The sequence below is a fragment of the Carettochelys insculpta genome, chromosome 2 (genome assembly GCF_033958435.1).
Source record: "Carettochelys insculpta isolate YL-2023 chromosome 2, ASM3395843v1, whole genome shotgun sequence".
Lineage (NCBI taxonomy): Eukaryota > Metazoa > Chordata > Testudines > Carettochelyidae > Carettochelys > Carettochelys insculpta.
The window spans coordinates 247,544,758-247,564,831 of record NC_134138.1 but is presented as its reverse complement, the minus strand read 5'-3'; the positions used below and the strand labels follow the sequence as shown (position 1 = coordinate 247,564,831).

The window sequence follows — 20,074 nt, the reverse complement described above, 5'->3', positions numbered from 1 at the left end:
GTTTATGAATGGTATGCATTCATAAAGCATGGCTGAACAGTCACTTTTCTTGGTCTGTGCAATTGCATAGTATGAAACTCTCATAATTCTTCTGAATAGCCTGAGTTTGTTACTCTCCAGGTCTAATGGAATTAAGTACAGCTGGACTAAAGCAAGCAAATCCAGTACATGCTCTCCTCAAAAAGCTTCCCTAGCTTTATCCTCTATTATGTATGCCTTCAAAGATTTGTTGTTACTCTTCAATACCACCTATTTTCCCATGATAGAGAAGCATAAAATAAGTTTTGAGGCCTTAGACAAACTCAGTCTTAGTACTCTAATTATCTCATCTATGATGAGTATAAAAGCTGCGGAATGCTACCCCTGTAATCTGTTCTGCATTTAATAAGCCAGCAGTTTCTTTTGAAAAACAAGTCATCCTGGGCACCTTATAGACTAACAAGTTTCTTTTGAGGCCCCTCATTTCCATGCAATCTGTTGTTCTGTATACAATTCTAAAGCTTCTGCCTGACCTCATTGTCATCCTAGCTACTGTCAAATGGTCTGAGGGTTAAGAGATACTAGAATAAAAGATAAATGTCAGCACCACTGCAATCTATGTTTAACAGGGCCATGTTTCTCAGGCACTTTGCTCTATAGCCATCGTTTCCCCTCCCCAGATGGCAGACAGTTAGGGTCAAGACACTGAGATGTTGACTACCTTTGATTGGGCCCAGGCTTAGTAACCTGAAGCCTGCAGACTCAACTATTAGAACCACTCACCTGCCTGAGAAAACCCAACCCCTACCTTCCAGTCAGTTTTGGAATGCACTCTCCTCAATTTACAAAGGAGCTCAGTGGAATTTTAAGGAACTAATGTTTGTTCTAGGAGTGACTGACTGCTCCTGGGCTAAATTTGCCCATTTTGATACTTTGTTTTCTCTATTGAACACTAAACATGTCCTTTTTTAAACTGTGGGCCATGACCTAGCACTGTGCTTTACTAGTGTAGCCACTTTGAAAAATTATTTCCCCTCTTCTACAGACAAACATTTCATTTTGACACTTGCCCTCCCTTAAACTTTTTTGAAATCTATATAATAAAAATGTTTTAAAGTCTCAGAAGTACAATTTACATGTGTCAAGAAAGTAGTACCAAGCTGAGATTAGTCCTTTATTTCAATCTGTGAACACTTTACATAGTGTGCACAGTTGAGGAAAAAATGTTTATTGGGGCCTGCTTTGCTTCCAAATCCATACTGCTACTTAGGACAGAAAGGGTCAGTAATGTTATTGAGGAGGAAGCAGCAATTTCCAATGTTTATTTCAGCAGTCAGGGATTCTTCAAATACTTATATTATTCTACCCCATTCTGTATTTAAATAATTTTTCTGCCCTTTTTGCTTGTAGGGCATTGGGCCATTGGTCAATCATGTAGCTTCCTCCCCTCCCCTCCCCTCCATTATGTCATCTGTCCTCTAGCCACTATTTCTGACCCTGTGACATGGCAGAAAGGAACTTGTTGCAGTCCTCCTTGGAAAAGAAAACTCTGCAGATAAAGTAGAAAGAAGCAAGAAAAGTATCTTTGTGCCTTATGGTTCCTCCTTACAGCCGCTTGCTGTGTTGGGGGATCCAATCTTAGACTGCCACTTTCAGGGTTTAAGTTAGACTTTCATGAGGTCTACAGTGATGTCTAGTGTGGAATATATCTACCTTGGCTGCTAATGTTGAAAGAGCAAAAGGGAGCAGAACCAGTGGAATAACTGTTCTGCTTTGTGTAAAAACTTACAGGAATAGGTTTCTTTCCAAAAATGGCATGGGGGGGTGCGTTATATACGTGTGTGTACTGACTGCGTAACAATGCAGCAGTAACATTGTATGGAAGAAGTGCTTCTATGTTTGTTAAAGGCCTTTTATTTTTAAAAAAGTGAACAGAGTTACTTTTCACAAAAGCCATGGAGAGAGAGAGAGTATCGTGTATGTGATCATCTGCCTCCTTATTTGCAGTGAGTTATATCAGGCGCACAGTTTTTAGAGTGTAAGAAGAACTAGCTTTAATGTAATCTCCTTTTACACAAATCGTTCTTAATTTTCATCGTCTTTCATGACAACTACTGAAAAGTGCCAGCAGTAATGTCACAGAAGCCTAGAATCTCAACTGTAGCAAAACTTCCATTGTCATATACTGTTTTAATTCAAACCTTTCAGCATCTTCAGTCATGCGATATTTGTTTGTGTTACACTAAAAAAAGCAGCTTATCACAACATGCTAGGAGAGATGTTCTTCTGACACACTTTATTTAGTAACTCAAAGACTAAAGATCAGAAGAGGAAGACATTTTTAAAAAAAAGTAAAGACAAGATTAAAATTATTCTATTAAACAAGGCAGAAACATTAAAGCCTATTTTACACAGTATCATTTGTGTGAAAAATGCTTTCCAAAACTATAAGAGGAGACTTTACAGGGCAGACAGCAAGTCTTACCCCAAAAGACATTTCCCATGAATTATTTAATTATGGCTGAAGAATGACAACAAATAACCATACAGTTTAAAATTTGTGTCTTAAATGTAGAGTCTGGCACAATGGAATTTTTCTTCTTTTAATTGCAAATGCAAAAGTAACCATTTTCCTACGTAGGTGTGAGGTCGGTCTTCATACAGAAAAAGCAATCTTAATATACTGCTCCCCTTTTCCACAGATCTAAGCTATTTAGACATGTTAAAAAAATGAAATTGCAAAGCATGCTTTGACCAAGCAAACTTCACAGGATCTTTATAGTCACGTGTTTATATGGATCAATGAAATTTCGATGTATGAACAAATACCACTGAAAAGGAAAAATCAGAACCAAAATTTAAAAACATCTTGGAAGATATTTGGATTTAGTGAAAGAATACAAGAAAAATATCAAAAGTTATGTTCTCTCCAGTTGGTTTTTGTGTGGGACAGGCTGCACAGATGCTGGGGCTAGACTCCTGTCTAGGATTTAAATTAACTATGACATAAACTAGAAATCTTACAAATATGGGGTGTAACTCGTTTTCATATTGTATTTTACAGCACTGTGTGCATAAACTACATTTGTTGAAATGTAACCTGTCAGCAGTAAAGAAATACCTGTATGAAAAGTATTGTTCAGTGCTGCTTCTCTCTATGGCTGTTTTATAGCATACATTGTTTTCAACGTTATAATCAACAATCCCTGTGTTACTACCATGCCTGTAACATGCATGATGCTTGGCTGCTCAGACTAAAGTAGTTTTGGGAGTAGGTAGGGAAGTGCAATCAATGGCAAGATTACAGAGTCAAATATTTGATTCCACCCATGACAAATTTCCTCCACGTGTCCAGCATAAAAACAGACCAGTTGCTAAGCCCTTCAGAGCTACATTACATGCAGCATTTCAGACACCATATAATTATGTAGACAGAACTTACACTGCTTCCATCTTACAGAATGGAATATGTGAAAGACATCTGAGTTACTGCAACTGCAAAATCATCCTCCTATTAAAGGGACCATTTTACAAAATTTCTATTCCATATATACACAGGGTTTTTTCTTTTTACAAAGCTAACATTCCCCTCATTATCGAGTGCCATAAGAATAATCAATCATCCCGACAGAATGATCATCCAGAAATCCATCCCAGAAGAAAAGTTAATGTAATGTTCATGTGGTTTAAGGGTGGGACAATTAAACACATTTTACTTGTACCCTAGGAACAGTGAATCATTCAAGTATCAGTAATATTAGTCCTTAAGTGGTTAACTCACATGTAGTGCAAAAAATTACTACAACAGAAGGAAAATTTAGCCATCACAGATCCTGAGGTTGTCATGTGCGTTCTGAATTCCTTCTCTTTCCAGGCTTTCCCAGTCCTAGGAGTCTTTAAGCGAAATCAAAACTTAAGTTCTGAGTTCAGTTTTCTAAAAGAGGAACCAAGCATGTAATTAGTTTAATCCCACTTCCTTAGCTTTTGAAAAAAAAAAGTTAATAGAGCCACTTAAACCTTCGTATGTAATTACTTGTGACTCAAAACAGCCACGTTGTGAACATAAGGAATTAAGAAACTAATTACACATTAAATCCCACAATTACTTGAAATCACGTCTCACCTTTATTAATTTTGCATTCACTATATGTTTCTTCACAGTGTACAATTGTATAGTAAACAAAAAGATGATCAAACTTAAAAGCTGTGCATAGGTTTTAAGTGTCAGGTGCTGTTAAAAGTAATTAGGCCAAAAGATTATTTTTATGCACGCGTGGTCAGCCTGGACCCTTTTTAAATAAAAATACTTAAGCAGAGGATTTTATCCTCCTAACCATAGATTTATTATATTTGTCTAACTATACCTTAAAAGAATTTGACACTTTAGGACATCTAGCCATTAAAACAAAATACAAAAAATCCAGAGGCACAATAGCAGCACATTTTCTCCTTCATTACCACATAACTCACCAGTAAGCACACATCCCTCCCCCTCACCTTTCCACCATCAAGAAGTGAAAAAAGTCCCTTCCAAAATGCCAGTGACCTCTCTGCTCCCCACAGATCACTTTTGCAATAAACCTGGAAAATCATATGATTCAGGTAACTTCTGAATTCCAAATACTCTGGAGGACAAAAATGTTACCATTATGCAGCATGTCCATCCCCCCACCATTCTGTAGCTAAGATCCTCAGCACAAATCTTCCGCATGGCAGCACAGTGCACTTATACTACACAAGTAGGCTGGCCCCTTCGTTTGTTTGGTTTTGTTCTTTTAATTGGTATAAATAATAGAACAAAGCTTGTTGTCAAAAACATTTGGGCAGTATAATACCAGTGTACTGTATTCTTATTTTGGAGAAATGGGATATGGGACCCCTTAACTCAGAGTGTCCATTCCAAGTCTGTACTAAATGTGTGAGCAATTGCCACTTTTTAAAAGACCAGCGTAGTTTGATTAAAAATATAATTCAATATAAATTTAGTGAGAGATCTGCAAAAAATACGTGGAATAAGAGGAGGCTAGGCTAAAGAATAACACCATGCTAAGAAAACAAGAGTCAGCAGCAAGGTCCAAAGCTTGATCAAGCATTTAGAAAACACTAACCTGAGCCTTCCATACTCAGGTAAGAAAAACAGGAGATTAAGTAGAGCTTGAAAGGTGCTACTCTTAATTAAAGCACCACTAGGTCATTTAGCTAAAGGAAGCAGAAAAGAAGCTCAAGATCACTATCAAGAAACAACTGACAGGAAGGTATTCATAACACTGAAAAATATGCACTGGTTATCAGTATAAAAAGTAAAATCCCAGTGTAGATGAGATGACAGGGAGCAAAAGTAGCTAGAATAGGAAATAAACATGGAATGCCCTGGAATTCTTTAAAGGTACCATGTCTACTTACAGGGAATAATCTGTTTGGTAGGTAAGAGCAAAAAACCAGAAATGTACTGGAGACTCCTGCATAACAATGGAGGTGATTCAAGGGGATATTGTGGGCCAGGGAGCCTAAGGATGTCACTCAGAAGGGAGCCAAACAGGCTCAGATATATGAGGATACTTACTGGAGTAGTGTGGTGTATCATTTGGTGCAAGGCTTATAGTTAAGTCCGGTTAAATTCATATTGCCCATGCAGTCAACTTAGCAGATCCTTTCCTATGCTAAAGAAATTTGCAATGGAATAAGGCCATACAGGTCACTTCCTGAAAGAGCTCATGAAATTCCCTACTTTAAGGGCGAAGCTGTGGTAGCTAATTTTAATTTTTTTGCTCAAAATCCATTCTTTTCCTCTTTGGGAAAAAGAGCACATCTTCCTCTTCCAGTCTCTGGGACACAATTAGGCTGAGCACCCCATTCTTAACATAGGGAGTTTCACTGGGACACAGAGTAGAGCTTTCAGCAAGTCACCTTCTGGACAGTGAAAGCTCAAGGAAATGTGGAATTCTTTACAGGCACTAGCTAGCAATCTACTGAATATTTTGACACTGCCCATGTCCTCTGTTCACATTATATAAGTCTCAAGGCAATGCAAGCATACGATCACCGTTATATAGGAAAGCAAAATCTTTATTTGTGCTTATCCCTATGAATAGAGTACTGTAGGGACTAAGAAATGAAATCTTAAATATACAAACACATGCTCTGTTGAATAAAAGTATACAAATACAGCTTTACCTTCGTCTTCTTTGAAAGTACACATGCATTAACCACTGGGCAATGAAGGGCCACACGACAGCAAAGACTAAAGTGCCAGGAGAAATCTCAAAGGGCCACCATGACGGTCTCTAAGCAAAATAAAATATAAATTGTGGCCACCAGTTTGCACCAGAACATTAGATGCTAGTATAGAAACACACTTTAAATGCTAGTGTCCAAGTGCAAAAAATTAAAAGCTTCACAGTAAAAGAAAATTTATTGAAACATCTCTTCAGATGGGATTGTAAGAGCTCTATTTTACTCCTTGTTCAAGGATCAGGCAAAATTTAAAGCATGTGAAAAATCTAAAGCCATTCTATCTTGTTCCAAACATTCCTTCTTATAATGCAGAAAAATCTTACCTTAACAGATGAGGCTAGTTGTAAATTTGATTGTAGCGTCAGAGATCTTGCCTTTAAATACAAAACCAAGCCTAGTACGTATCAAAACGGTACATTGACCTCTAATAGAAATTACTACAAATTTCTGTAGGAATGCATTTACTTGCAACTAAAGAACCAACTAATACAGCTGACTTCATAGGTACAAGTGGCATGAACTTATTACGGGAGTCCCAAGTTATGGGAAGGTTGCGTTCCCACCCATGCTCCCGTAACTCTAATTTCATGTGAGTCGGTGGAGGGGCGGCTTTTTTTTCCCCTGGCGGAATGCACATTCTACAGCCAGGGAAGCAGCAGGAGCACCTGGAACTCCTTTTGAATGTTAAGTCGTGGGGTTTGAGGGGGCACTTGGGGACGGTTAAGCTTGGCAGTATGTTGGGGCAGCGGGTTTAAGCCTGGGGTGGGTTAGGGCTGCAGGGAGGAGCAGGGGTGGTGAGCCAGGGCCACGTGGCCCTTTGGGGGGATTGAGTTGGAGCCGCACGGGGTTGAGGGGCACACATGCGAGTTAAGCAGAACTCAAAATTGTGCATTTCGAGGGATTACTGCATAGTGAAGAATAGATGAAGCTAAGGCCCCACACAAGATCTCTCAGTTGCAAAATACAACAATGTAAAAATATCTTTAATAACTTAAATTACAGACCTAATTCTTACTTTCTTATATCAAAAAGCATATTGAATGATCCAAAATATCCCCTTAAGAGAGCTTTTCAAGACATTTCTAGTTAATAAACATAGGTATTTAAAGAAAGAATTACAACTTCCCAGGAAAAATAATTTACCTGGGAGGCTGTCAGTGCCTCCAGCGTATGCAGTCTCTGCAGGACATTCTGCATGTCTTCTTGTAATTTCAAGAGAACTACTGCAATTTGTTCATTGAGACTGCCCCTTTGTGCTCTGTCTGACCCCCAGCGTTCTCCATCTCCTCCACTACCCATCTGTCCACCTTGAACACCATCACCCAGAGATTGCATCCTATGCCCTATGGTTTTGAGAAGAAAAACAAAAAACAAAACAAACAAAAAAAGAGAGATACACATCTACCAAAAATGTTTGGTTATACTGCTTTATCATTTCCCACTTCTACAGCCTAGGGTAAAACATGTAATCTCTATAGAGTTAACACTAAATTCTCATACAAAAGAGCCAGGATGTCATTATAGCAGCACTTGTGATGCTGCACGCAAGTGTTTGTAACTATAAACTTCATTTGCAGGATTGTCTGATTCCTGTCAGTCAGTTCAACAGTAGGCCAGATGAAATGTTTTCACCACTTTCTTTTACCTGCTTCATAGGTTTATCTTTATATATTCAGTGTCTCTCAGTCTTCTATTCTAGTTCCTTCCATTCAGATATGTGTCACCACATAATGTATCCTTTTCAGGTCCATTATTGACAAATCAAAACCACCAGTGTGTTTTTTCTTGAATTTTCTATAACCAAGGTATTTCTTGCCCTAGACATTTTCTTATCACTTAATTTTTTATTTTCTGTAGTCTTGACACACTCAGTATTCCTCTCAGCCACTTCATTATCTTTGTCAGCTCTCTCATATCTCAAATCTTCTAACCCATATAGTAGTCTCCATATACACTAATTTTCTTTTTTATCTAAATGTCTTTAACCTTCCAGATCTTGCAGAATTTTCTAAATGCAGTAACAGCTAATTTGAGTCTTCTGGCACCTTTGCGATTTCCCTTCCTCAATACTAGTCCTCCAAGATACACAGATGTTTCCCCTTGTTCTAGTATTTGGTCTCTGACTTTGATCTTTACCTCCTTTTGTCTTCCAATTGCCATAGTTTTTGTCTTCTCTATATTTATCTTCAATTTTAATGTTCTGCTTTCCACATTTACCTTGTTGGTTATTATTCTTCATAAATTCTCCTTGATCAAAGGTGGTCTGCAAATATAGCATTCAATATCCTCCCATTTAACATGACTCCTCTAACTGAATCTCTCTGTGCTACTGTCTTTACTGCTTCCCATACTGAGTTTAAGAAATTTGGTGATGGAGTGAGACATGGACACAGAGTTAAGCTGATGATCTGATGTTCATGATTAGAACAGCCTATAACGAAACCACATAGTACAATGCTGAATATGAAAGCTGCATACAGGTCTGAGCAAAGTCCCCTATTCTAAGTAGTGACCTCTCTGTCCATTTTGAGACACTGAAGAAGGCAGAAAAGGGGGTGCAAAAAAGTTGGATAACTACATCAAACTTAATTTTGTCTTCAAATGTTTGGTTCTTAATCTATAGAGGTTCTGCAAGGAAGTGGCAATCATGAAGGGGGATAGGATAAATAATTCCATATACAGCGCTATAGGACTGTCCTTAAAATATCTGCTAAGGATAGTGTCTAGTGCCTGTTGGGGAAAAAAGGGGGAGAAACAGCTGTTGCATTCTTTTAAATAAAGTGCATGATTTAAATATACTAGCAGCAAGCCTCTGCACATTTGCTCATTTCAGTGTTCTAAAAACCTCTAATCTTCATTCCTAGACATTTCTTCCATGTTTCAGATGAACAAACTGGCTTTAACATTGGCCATATTTAAACCAGTGGCAGATGGGTGTTTACAAATACAAGTTTTTAAGAGAAGAAAGGAGTGCTGTTTCCATATCATAATTCTCAATATTGTTAAAAATCAACACAGGTAATAAGATGCGAAGGGGATGGGTGGACAGAATATACCTCATATAGTGAAGAATTTATCTACTAAATATAACTGTCTGATATCTTAGTTATTTAGGCTTTATGTTAATATAAGGCAAATAGCTATAGCCAAAGACTGGCCAAATTAAATACAATGCCAAAAGTGAATATTTTAATGAAGGATTTGATTCAGATACAATAAAAGTAAAAATACTTTGAAGCTTAAATTGTAACTCTCTCTATACTTGTAAATCTAGTTTGAAGACAAAGTGAAAGACTACACTTATAAAACAGAAGGGTGCCCTATGTGATGCTTGGAATTCAAGGTATGCCAAACCAGAACAGTCCATTATAAGGTCATGAGGCTGACTCAAATACTCTCCAACCCAAGAACAATCTTTTCCGACTCTTATTATAAATAAAAGGTACTCTTAAAGCCAAGGTTAATGGTTACCACTAGAATTTAGGGATGCAATGTTTAGTAAACCACTTATGGAAGAAGGTGGGATGAAAAGATTATACAGCATGGCTGCCTTATTGTTCAATCTTGACAACTGAATCAGTTTCGCCTGATTTGAATGTGGAAATACAGTGAGACAAATACAAAGTGTGCACATACAGTACCTCTCCCTCTTCGGACTCCATGAAAATCCATCTTTTCTGCACCTTTCTTCTCTTTGTGAGGGCCTCCATCACTACTTTTGCCATCTTCACCACCACACTTGACTTCACCTTTTCCTTCAACTGGTGTTTCCTTTACATCCTCAGAGGGCAGGTGAGCATTTTCCAATAGATGACTGTGATGTACTACTTCCAAGTAATGGGATGAATGCTTTAAAGATCTGTTGGCTGATGCAATGATTTCCAATGGCTACAAATTAACAGCAGCATCTGGTTAATCTTAATGTTGGTGTTATGTAAAATGTGACAGTTATCAAATAAAATAAGAGGATACTTCTGTAGGATAACAAACCTGGTAACATGCTACACAATACACTATGTAGATAAAAGGGGGCCCCCTTATCGCAGCTACACTCACCATTCACCACTAGTCTCTTTAGGGTTCAGAGCAGAACACATTTGCTCCTCAACTTCATCTTTTTAAGAGATTCCCCAAGGATTTGCTTTCAATAGACGCAATCACCACACTATCAAAACAAAAAGCTATATATAGGATGTTCTTAAAAAACAAGAAGCCTTGTGGCAGCTTAAAGATTAACAGATTTATTTGGGCAAAGGCTTTTGTGGGCAAAAACCCACTTTGTCAGATGCACAGAGTGGGAATTACAGAGGTAGGCATAAATATACTCCCACATGAAAAGAAGGGAATTACCTTATTAAATGAAGGACCAGTGCTAACCATGCCAATTCAGTCAGTGTGGATGTGACCCACTCTCAACACCTGATAAGGATGTGTGAATATCAAGAGAGGGAAAATTGCTTTTGTAGTGAGTTAGCCATCCCAGTCCCTATTCAAACCGAGAATAATAATGTCCAGTTTTCAAATGAATTGCAACTCTGCAGCATCTCTTTAAAGTCTGTTTTTGAATTTTTTGTTGAAGTATGGCCACTTTTAAACCTATTAATAGTTTCTAGATGTCCTCTTTAGTTTAGAAACCACTTTAGAGATAAGAGGACATTTACCTTAATATAGGTGCCTGTAAAAGGGAGATGACTTCTTTAACTATCATCTCAGAGGTATTTAGTATTTATAATTTCTAAAAAAAGCTTTAAATATTTAAGCAATTCTAATTAAAATTATTTAAATTCCAAAAACTTTCCATTTGGAAATAAACCAAAGCCTACGTGCCTTCTTTTAGTTAGAACTGGTGATTAAAACGTATGAATATTGTAACCATTATCTTCAAAATACTGCTCAAGCTGTAAATTTGAAGGGAAATTATTTTTAGATATTACAGTATTAAATATCATATATTTGTAATTACTAAGAACTAAGCTTCAGAACAAACTGAATGCTATTCAGTTTCTCCTCAGACTAGTTACAGCTGTCTACAGAATTCTGCTGTCAAGAAGTACCCTGACATTAGGGAGGTTGCATAGGCAGTGGTAAAACTGCAAGTGTATCGGGATATTCACTGTCACACTGTTCTAGTATTTGGCCATCATCTTACATCTTTCACAAAACATTCATTACTAACAGCCTTTCATCAACTATTCCCTCTAAACTTGCAACACTATGGCTATGTCTACACTAGCCAAAAACTTCGAAATGGCCATGCATATGGCCATTTCAAAGTTTACTAATGAAGCGCTGAAATACATATTCAGCGCCTCATCAGCATGTGGGCGGCCGTGGCACTTTGAAATGGACACGACTTGTCCACACGGGACTCCTTTTCAAAAGGACCCCGGCTACTTCGAAGTCCCCTTATTCCCATCTGCTCATAGGAATAAGAGGACTTCGAAGTAGCCAGGGTCCTTTCGAAAAGGAGCCCCGTCTGGACGAGCCGTGTCAATTTCCAAGTGCCGCAGCTGCCCGCATGCTAATGAGGCACTGAATATGTATTTCAGAGCTTCATTAGTAAACTTTGAAAGGGCCATTTGCATGGCAATTTCAAAGTTTTTGGCTAGTGTAGGCACGGCCTAGAGGATTTAGGGCATACACCTGGCATATATATCTGCTGAAAGGCAAACCATGATAAAGGCCAGAGAAATGGATTGTATACATATGGCAGCTTGTATAAATTCACATTTAGGCATGTGACATACCCTGTCCAGTTTAAGGGGAATGTTCACTTATCTACTGAGCCCTTTGACTTAGAGAAGCATGAACCAAATAAAAATATTACCCCTGCCCCTCCCAAAAATTTTTTTTTTAAATTTGGCCCAAGTCCAGAACTGAACTCAAGCTGCCGTTCTTCCCAGGGATCATGTCATTTTTCCTACAGGAACAAACAAAAATACCTGTTCAACTCGAAATTAGCTTTTATTCACTTAAAAAAAACTTTATATATACCAAAGTCAAACTAAGTACAACTGATGGCGAAGTATGTTAGCTTTGTAAATGCGTCTCTCAACCTCTTGATTTTCTGAAGAATCATACAGCCACTACAGTGTGTATGATTTTAAGGGGTGAGGAGAGAATAAAAACAGGATATACCTGGATCAGTTGACAAAGAAAACATGGTAACGTTATTTTTTAAAAAGCAGTCAACAAATTCATACACACCACCCTTAAACCAAGGAGGTTTTTTTTCATTAGTATAAAAATCCATATTTCTGGGCTAAAATATAAAGCATTTGATGTCATATGAAATGCTTTGGAAACAGTTTGCAAGTGTAGCTTCAAAGATTAAACCTAAAGGTTAGGGCACTGAATTTTTTTTTTACCTCTTCTTGTCCAAATTGTTCCATAGAATCACAATATACTTCACTGTCTGAATCACTTGTCAAGTGCTGCATTCCTGAGACCTCTTCAACACTGTCTTCATGTGCACCTATACATAATTGATACATGCCCAAACAATAAATACAATAAGACCAATTCTGACAGAAAATAAGGAAATGACTCAGTAGTCAAGTAAGCTACACTTGACAACATTTTGAATATGGTAATCATGAGCCATAGATTAAAGATTACAATGAATAATTACATATTGTAAAATTAGTTTTATTGAGGAGAAAAAAAAAAGTTCAGTAACTGGATTCTGCTTCCTTTGTGTAGGTGCAGCTGGGTATTCCACTTAGTTGTGTGCATACAGTCTGGAGAATTTTACCTTACAGCACCTGTACAGGGGTTGTGCTAGGGTCTTGTGGCCCTTGCCACTCCCCTGGCTAGATGAGGTGGTTCTGCCTTGACCTCCCCACCCGAAGTTTCTTCTTACAGTCCATAACTGGAGTCAAGTCTGTCAGATTTTCAACTTCACAACCCTTTCAAGTAGCAATCCTGTTCAGTGATTTTCTCCTAGCTGTCTATAGTTCTAGTATGGGATTAATGTTGGACTTAATGTTACTTTAGTTATAGTATTCTCTTGTGATACCCTCATAATGGTCTGTTTTGGGAGGATGGGGTTTGATCCATAACAACAAGGCTCCCATGCAGTGCTTGTTGTGTCTAGGCAAAACCCACATCAAGGAATGGGTGTTCAATTTGCACATTGTTCATAAAGCAGACAGGTACCAAGGAATCTTCACTGAAGCAGCACCCACTCAAACAGCCCATACAGTCTGCTTTGGCACTGCAGATTAATTGTAGATCATGCTCTGGTTCAGAGAATGCTGCCACTCTTAAGTCCTGAAGCTGACCTCTTTCTGAAAGAAGGAGGGAGTCATTCCCTGTTGAGTTTACCAAGGACAAGCTTGCATAAGAGACTCTTTTAGTTCACTCCAGGTGCCATGGGGTCTAACTCCTCCAGAAGGGCTGTGACTCAGCCTAGGTTGAATACTGGTATACAGAACAGAGCAGGACCAATCAACTGCTCCCCAGCACCATGCAGGAAGGTTGGAGGTCCTGTACCTTGACTCCGGTTCTGGCCCCCAAGTGTCTGTCGAGGGTGGTACAGATGAGGGTGATGGCAGTGCTCACTGCTTCCCCACTGGCAGCATATCAGGCAGCACTGGGCATCCTCTGCCTTTCTGTCCTAACTTCTTTTTTTGATCCAGAACTTTTCCAGGCCTGTGTTCATTATTGCTCTGTGGGCTTTGCAGGCTGCTGAACGTATGGGTCTGTAATTGATACACCCGATGTTTCCTTGACACTCTCAATGGAAATGGAGCCAGTACTGGTGTTGGCACAAGGGACCGCCTCAGCACTAGGGTACTTCAGTACCCTGTGGCTGACACACCGTTGCTGTGGCATCAGTCACCACCCTCTATTTTGGCACACTCAGTTACTTGGGCACCAATGCTGACTTCAGGGATAACACTGTTTCCAGCACTAGAAACAACAGAGGCACACTCAGTTCCACCATAACCAATTTCCAACATCACCATCAGCCCTCTCATTGTTCTGGGCTATGGACAAATCAGACCAGCTACTCACACCCAAAGCAATCCCCAAAGGCCCAGGATTTCTGTGTCCAAATCAGGATCTTTCTCCTCCCACTACTGCCTGAGTGAGGGTCATTCACGGAACACCACTGAGACAAGGACTGCTGCTCTTTTCGTGGTTGAGACAGAGGCCCTGGCTTGTCAGCTTACTAGTCACCCTTATCCATAACAGTGACCTTCATGGAATCCATTATCTTCTCCTCAGTCAGAGGCCTTATTCCTGCTCAAAGCTAAGATCGCTGACCAGGTCTGAAGTTGTCTCTGTTGAGCCACCAAAGTTGCAGATACTGGCAAAATCTCCCCCTCAAGGAGCCTTGAGAGTTGTCCTACACCAGCCTGTCAGCCTAGGGGCAGCTCTGGCAGTTAACTGCCTCATTCTCATCTTTGGATGTTACATGGTGCCAGTTGTGACATTACACCCCATATTTTTCATAGGTATATTGTTATGATATTAATATGGTGCAACTAAGATATGTTTTATGCAAGATTAATCATGTGAGGATCACTATATAGGTCATGATGTATTCAATATAATTATCCTATTCATATGCATGTATCATTTTTGTATCTGAAGCTGGGAATAGTCTATGTACCTATTAAAACTGAGTTTACACCCAGGGAACAGCCACAAGACACAATGCAATAAGCCTGGATGGACCATTAGGGAAAATGACTGGACTTTGCAGATGTTACTCTCCCACTGCCCAAAAAGCTTTCTGTGATGTTGCAAACAACTGTTGACTCATGGCAGCTGACACTGTAGGGACATGCGATTAACTCACAAGCTCTTGGATTCCAGGATAGAAACCAGTATTTTTAACACTGGTGGGCAGGAGAGGACCACATGGTAAGCAAAGGGTCCTGGTCCCGCCTCCCCCCCACCCCCCGCTCCCATCCCTCATATGTAAAACCTATTTAAGACAGTGTGATTAGTTAGGCTTCATTTTTCACTGAATCTCTGCCCCAGATGACTGCTAGAACAGGACTGAGAGAAAAAAAAATAAAAGCTAGATAAATTTATGGAGGTTAGGTCCATCAATGGCTGTTAGCCAGTATAGTTAGGAATGATATCCCTAGCCTCTGTTTGTCAGGTGCTGGTAATGGAGCATAGATATGGGGTTGAGACATGGGGGCCTGCCCTGCTCTACCCATCCAGTGCTCCTGCTGGGCAGCAAGGTCAGGGCACAAGGTCTTTTCCCACTCTCTGGCATTAGTACTGGATGGGCAGAACAGGTCAGGGTACCCATTCTTCTGGGAGCTTGGGGTAGGACCACCTCATATATGCAGGTGAGGGGCTATGGTCATGAGGTACAAACACTACTCCTCTACAGAGCTGCTACCTAAGTTCTCTGGCTTCAGTGTGCACACACCTAAACAATACATGCATGCACCACATCTCATAAAAATACAGTTGTATTAATTACCCATTTCATTCCTGTTCTAGAACAAATGGATTAATTCTCTGTTTACTTCACTCACTTTCCCAAACACATTATAGAGCAGTATTTCAGTCTGAAGTTACTGATTTGTCTAGAGGCTAAAGTTTAAGTTATCCAGTTACACCAGTGTTTCAAAAACTTGAAATGTTTGCATACCCCTTTCGTGATTTCACCCGTATTGATGCACCCCCTCTCCCAGTGCTGTCCCAATGCTTCTCTTCTGATTTTTGAAGAATTTATTTTCTGCCACATGCCTTTGAAATCCTTTTGCATACCACTGGTGGTACACATACCACACTTTGGGAAACACTGATGATTTACACATCTGAGTTTACAGGTACAATCTTTTCAAGTTCTAATATAAATCTCAGTGATTTTCCATCTGCTTACTTTGGTTCAAATTCAAATGGCATTTCAACATATATGAAATTTTACAACAAATCAAGTTTATGAAAAAATAGTTTTGGACCTCCCTGTCTCTGGATTCATATCTTTACTATTACAGATATTTAGGGGTTTATTTAAACCAGTATTCTAATTTTAATCACATTTAATGTTTTTACTGAAAAGACCCAGTGGTTAAAGGATACCAGCTGCAGACCTTGAAATTTCTGGAGTAAGCTTTGCACATATATAAAGGACAGCATACCCATGTGAGGAAAATACCTTCATGAACATCATTATTTGTTTCCACCATTAGTTCTAGGTTTTGCTCCACTTTCTTTATTTCTTCCTCCTTGTTTACACCATTCCAAGCAGATTTAGTCTGGATGCTAGTCTGCACATCTGGAATTAAGCTGTCCTTATATGAGCCGTTAGTGACAATACTTTCCAAATCCTTCACTGCTGCTGAGTCCTGCATCACATTCTTATTGTCTGTGGAAGAACAAGGAAACCTTGCAAATGAAAAGCCATGTGAGTTATGCTACAAGACATGTTTCTTTGGATAGCTGACTTTCTGATTTGCTGTGTATTTCTTATATGGTCTCAATCAGATTTAGCTTACATTTTACTTGGACTTATGTTCACAGCTAGTCCTGCTCCTTTAAAAATATTAAGCTTATATGCAAACAAAACACCCTAAAAGTTTCGTTCTACATAGCAAGCATAACAGGTATTTTTAAATATAAAAGTGGCAAAACCACTGTATCCCTCATCAGTTAGTGAAACTAATATAATCTTCTTTAGTTTTCTGATAAACCAAAATACTTCTGAACTAAGTTCTAAATACATATTTTCTCTTGGTTTTCATAAGAAACTGTATTCTCCTAAAATACACACAAAAAGTCCTCATTGAAACGCTTTTTCAATCGAAAGATAAAAGGAGAGGAGGAAACAAGATTTTAATTCTACATGCGCCCAAAAGCCAACCACAAGATAAATGGACCCTAAATACAAAAACAGAATAACCATCCACAGAAAACCCCAGGCCCTGATCCTGTATGCTGTCATGTGCAGAGACACACTTTATGAAATTGACGAGGATCTCAAAGGCTGCTTCCACACCTACCACCTCCTGTCTGAGAGGGCATGGTAATGAGGCAATTTGAAAGAGAATAATGAGGCTCTGATGTGCATATTCAGCACCTCATTGCATAATGGTGGCTGCATGAATGTCAAAGTGCAGACAGACAGTGTAGATGGGGGCAGCTTCAAAATAAGCGCCCCACTTCAACATTCCCTTACTCTAATCTAGTTTTGTGGGAGTAATGGAATGTGGAAGTAGGGTGCTTATTTCAAAACTGACCCTATCTACACTGTCAATCTGCAATTCGAAGACTGCACTTGGAAATTCATACAGCTGTCATTATGCTAAAGAGGCACTGAATATGCATGTTAGTGCCTCATTAGCCTGCTTCAAATTGCCTCATTACCATGCCAACTCCGAAAGGAGGTGGCATGTGTACAAGTAGCTTAAGTAAGCATGGAGAATGTGCATAGCCCCATGTGCTGAAAAGCACAGGCTGGATTAAGGTCTACCTATGCAGGGCTCCGCCTGTATGAAACAGGGTTTAGGATTCACAAGACAAAATAGCAGTCATATAGCACTTTAAAGACTAACAAAGCTACATGACTGCTCTTTTGTTTTGTGAAGATACAGACTAACTCTCTGTAACTATTCACCCTGTAAGGATTTAGGATTGTTGTACTTAGTCTTTCACCTTGTAATTAAGTTGAAACGTGATCCCATTCTTCACATATAAACTTCTGTGCACTTTGTATAAACAAAATAAACCCACTGATGTATCTCACATGACATTCAAGATTTGTAGCCATTTAGGGGAGTAATACCCCACTTTGTGTTGAAAAAGTTATAACAGTTCAAGTCTCAAATCTACACCTTTGACACAATGCTGTCTTTCCTTTTCCTCTTCTTCATTATCCTCTTCTGATTCTGCTCCACTGTCACTGCTCTCAGATTTACCATTCACAGCCTTTGAATTTGACATGGAAGTCATAACATTACCAAGGTCTAAAAAGAAATTTTAAATAGACAAGTATATTAGTATTTATTTTAAAGCTACAATTTAGAATAGTGTTATGTAATAGCCATTTTTAAACTTCCCAGACTAGAACATTTCTCCAGCATGCTCAATTTAATTCCACCATCTTGTTTCATTTTTAAAATCACCACCATCATCATCATCATCATTTTTACTGTCACTCACCATACAAAGTCTGTGAGTAACTGCAGCTGAATTGTTTCCTCTGATGAGATCAAAATTAGTCTAGAAACAAACTGACAAGAGACACTATTCTTGCTATGCGGCTAACATCAAAGATGTGGAAAAGATCACCCCCTTTATACCAATACAGCAGTAATGCGATATGGAAAACAAAGCTGACCATTCTGACCTAAGCCATAATCTATGTTGCTCTAAAAAGTTCCCATTGAGTTTAAAAGTTTCAAGTACTCTCTCAGTCCAAAGGTGAATTTTGGAAGAAAGGTTTGTCAAACCCCATTTACTCACATGAATAAGGTAAATGTGAAAGCGATACAGTTGTTCACATATTTATTTTGGCATTCTCACGTATGGCTTCTCTTCACTACTTCCAGTCTATTATGCAATGAACTTCGAAATCAGTTAAATCGAATGCCTTTTAATTGTTTGAAGAAATTTAACTTAAGGAAGTGTTCTCTTTGAAAGACGGTAGAGTAGGCACTATTTTCTTAAGCAATTTAAACAGAGCCAGTTGTGGTCTTTATACTTGCAATCACATGTTAACATCTATGTGGAGAAGTGTGCATAAAAATAAACAGCAGTGCACTGTTTTCTATTATTAGATAGTGAAATAAAGTGCATGTTAAGGTTTACTTCAAATATACATTTTAAAAAGCAAACCTCTTTGAAATAAACATTTCAGAAGTGCCAAGCTACAGATATAGTACAGAAGTTCCACAGCTGCCATCATTCAAAGACTCATATTAAAATAAACATGTTTATTCCAATGTAAAATCAATTAGATATTCTCCTTTAAAATCAACAGTAAAGTCAATTGAGAATATTCTCACAATTCTACTGCACTGGACATATACATTTGGACATACATTGATGTCAGGCAATAAATGTACAAAGTGATAACCCAACAGAATCATAGTGGGGCCCTTCAACTTTTGAACATAAAATCAAGATTTAATTCTTGTCCACTTAAAATTGTCATCCTTATTGTAGTAACATAGTTTTATATTAATATGTCAAAACCATCAAAGATTAATTCTTAAATTTGGGCTGCATAACAATATATAGTTACATTAGACTTAATAAACCTGATCTAATATTTTCTTTGCTGCAATGTAATTTAATGTTCAGAGTTTTCTCTGTAAACTAACCTTCAGACAGGGAGGCAGGTGGGCTAGCCACACTCCTGTAGTTTCAGAAAACTATGGCCTAATTTGATCACATTCAAAAGTAAAAGTAAATATAATCTCTTGCTCCCCATATTACTATTCAGAAAACTTGCTTGTAAGGAAAACTGTTTTACAAAATAGAAAGTCCCTGCATTTTCCTCTATATATTATGTGATTTTTTTCTTGACATCTTGTATTCATTCCAGATCACACAACACTTTGCTTCTGAAAATGAATGGTTAATAATAGCGTCCCGGTTCAGCTCCAAGCTACATAATTACTTTTTGTCACCATAAATGCTCTCTCCATTGCCTAAAGAATTCTTTGCTTCTTTTCCTGAATTGCTGCATCCTTCTACTGTCTTTCAGTGCAGGTTGGAAAGAGTACACAATACACACTATATGTAGTGCTCTGGCGGGATGGCACGAGGCTTAGCTAATCTTTGCAAGACCCACTGATCTTTGGATGAAAAAATAAATAAAAAGGTCAAGATAATATTATTTGTACAGTCCCCATGGACTTTGAATTGAAATTTTGATGTATAG

At 38.5% G+C, this 20,074-nt stretch overlaps 1 protein-coding gene across 2 annotated transcripts in view; it reads right to left on the bottom strand.

Moving 5' to 3' along the window:
* Window positions 1-2,258: 2,258 nt before the first annotated feature.
* ACBD5 (acyl-CoA binding domain containing 5) overlaps window positions 2,259-20,074 on the bottom strand; it is a 49,453-nt gene continuing 31,637 nt past the window's right edge. For both annotated transcript variants that reach the window (XM_074984907.1, XM_074984906.1), the window contains 8 exons: window positions 18,021-18,152; window positions 16,346-16,555; window positions 12,582-12,688; window positions 9,855-10,101; window positions 7,357-7,556; window positions 6,537-6,587; window positions 6,154-6,263; window positions 2,259-3,913 (listed from right to left, as the gene is read on the bottom strand). In XM_074984907.1, the coding sequence (XP_074841008.1) occupies window positions 3,886-3,913; window positions 6,154-6,263; window positions 6,537-6,587; window positions 7,357-7,556; window positions 9,855-10,101; window positions 12,582-12,688; window positions 16,346-16,555; window positions 18,021-18,152 (1,085 nt within the window). In that variant the 3' untranslated portion in view covers window positions 2,259-3,885. The remainder of the gene's footprint in view (window positions 3,914-6,153; window positions 6,264-6,536; window positions 6,588-7,356; window positions 7,557-9,854; window positions 10,102-12,581; window positions 12,689-16,345; window positions 16,556-18,020; window positions 18,153-20,074) is intronic.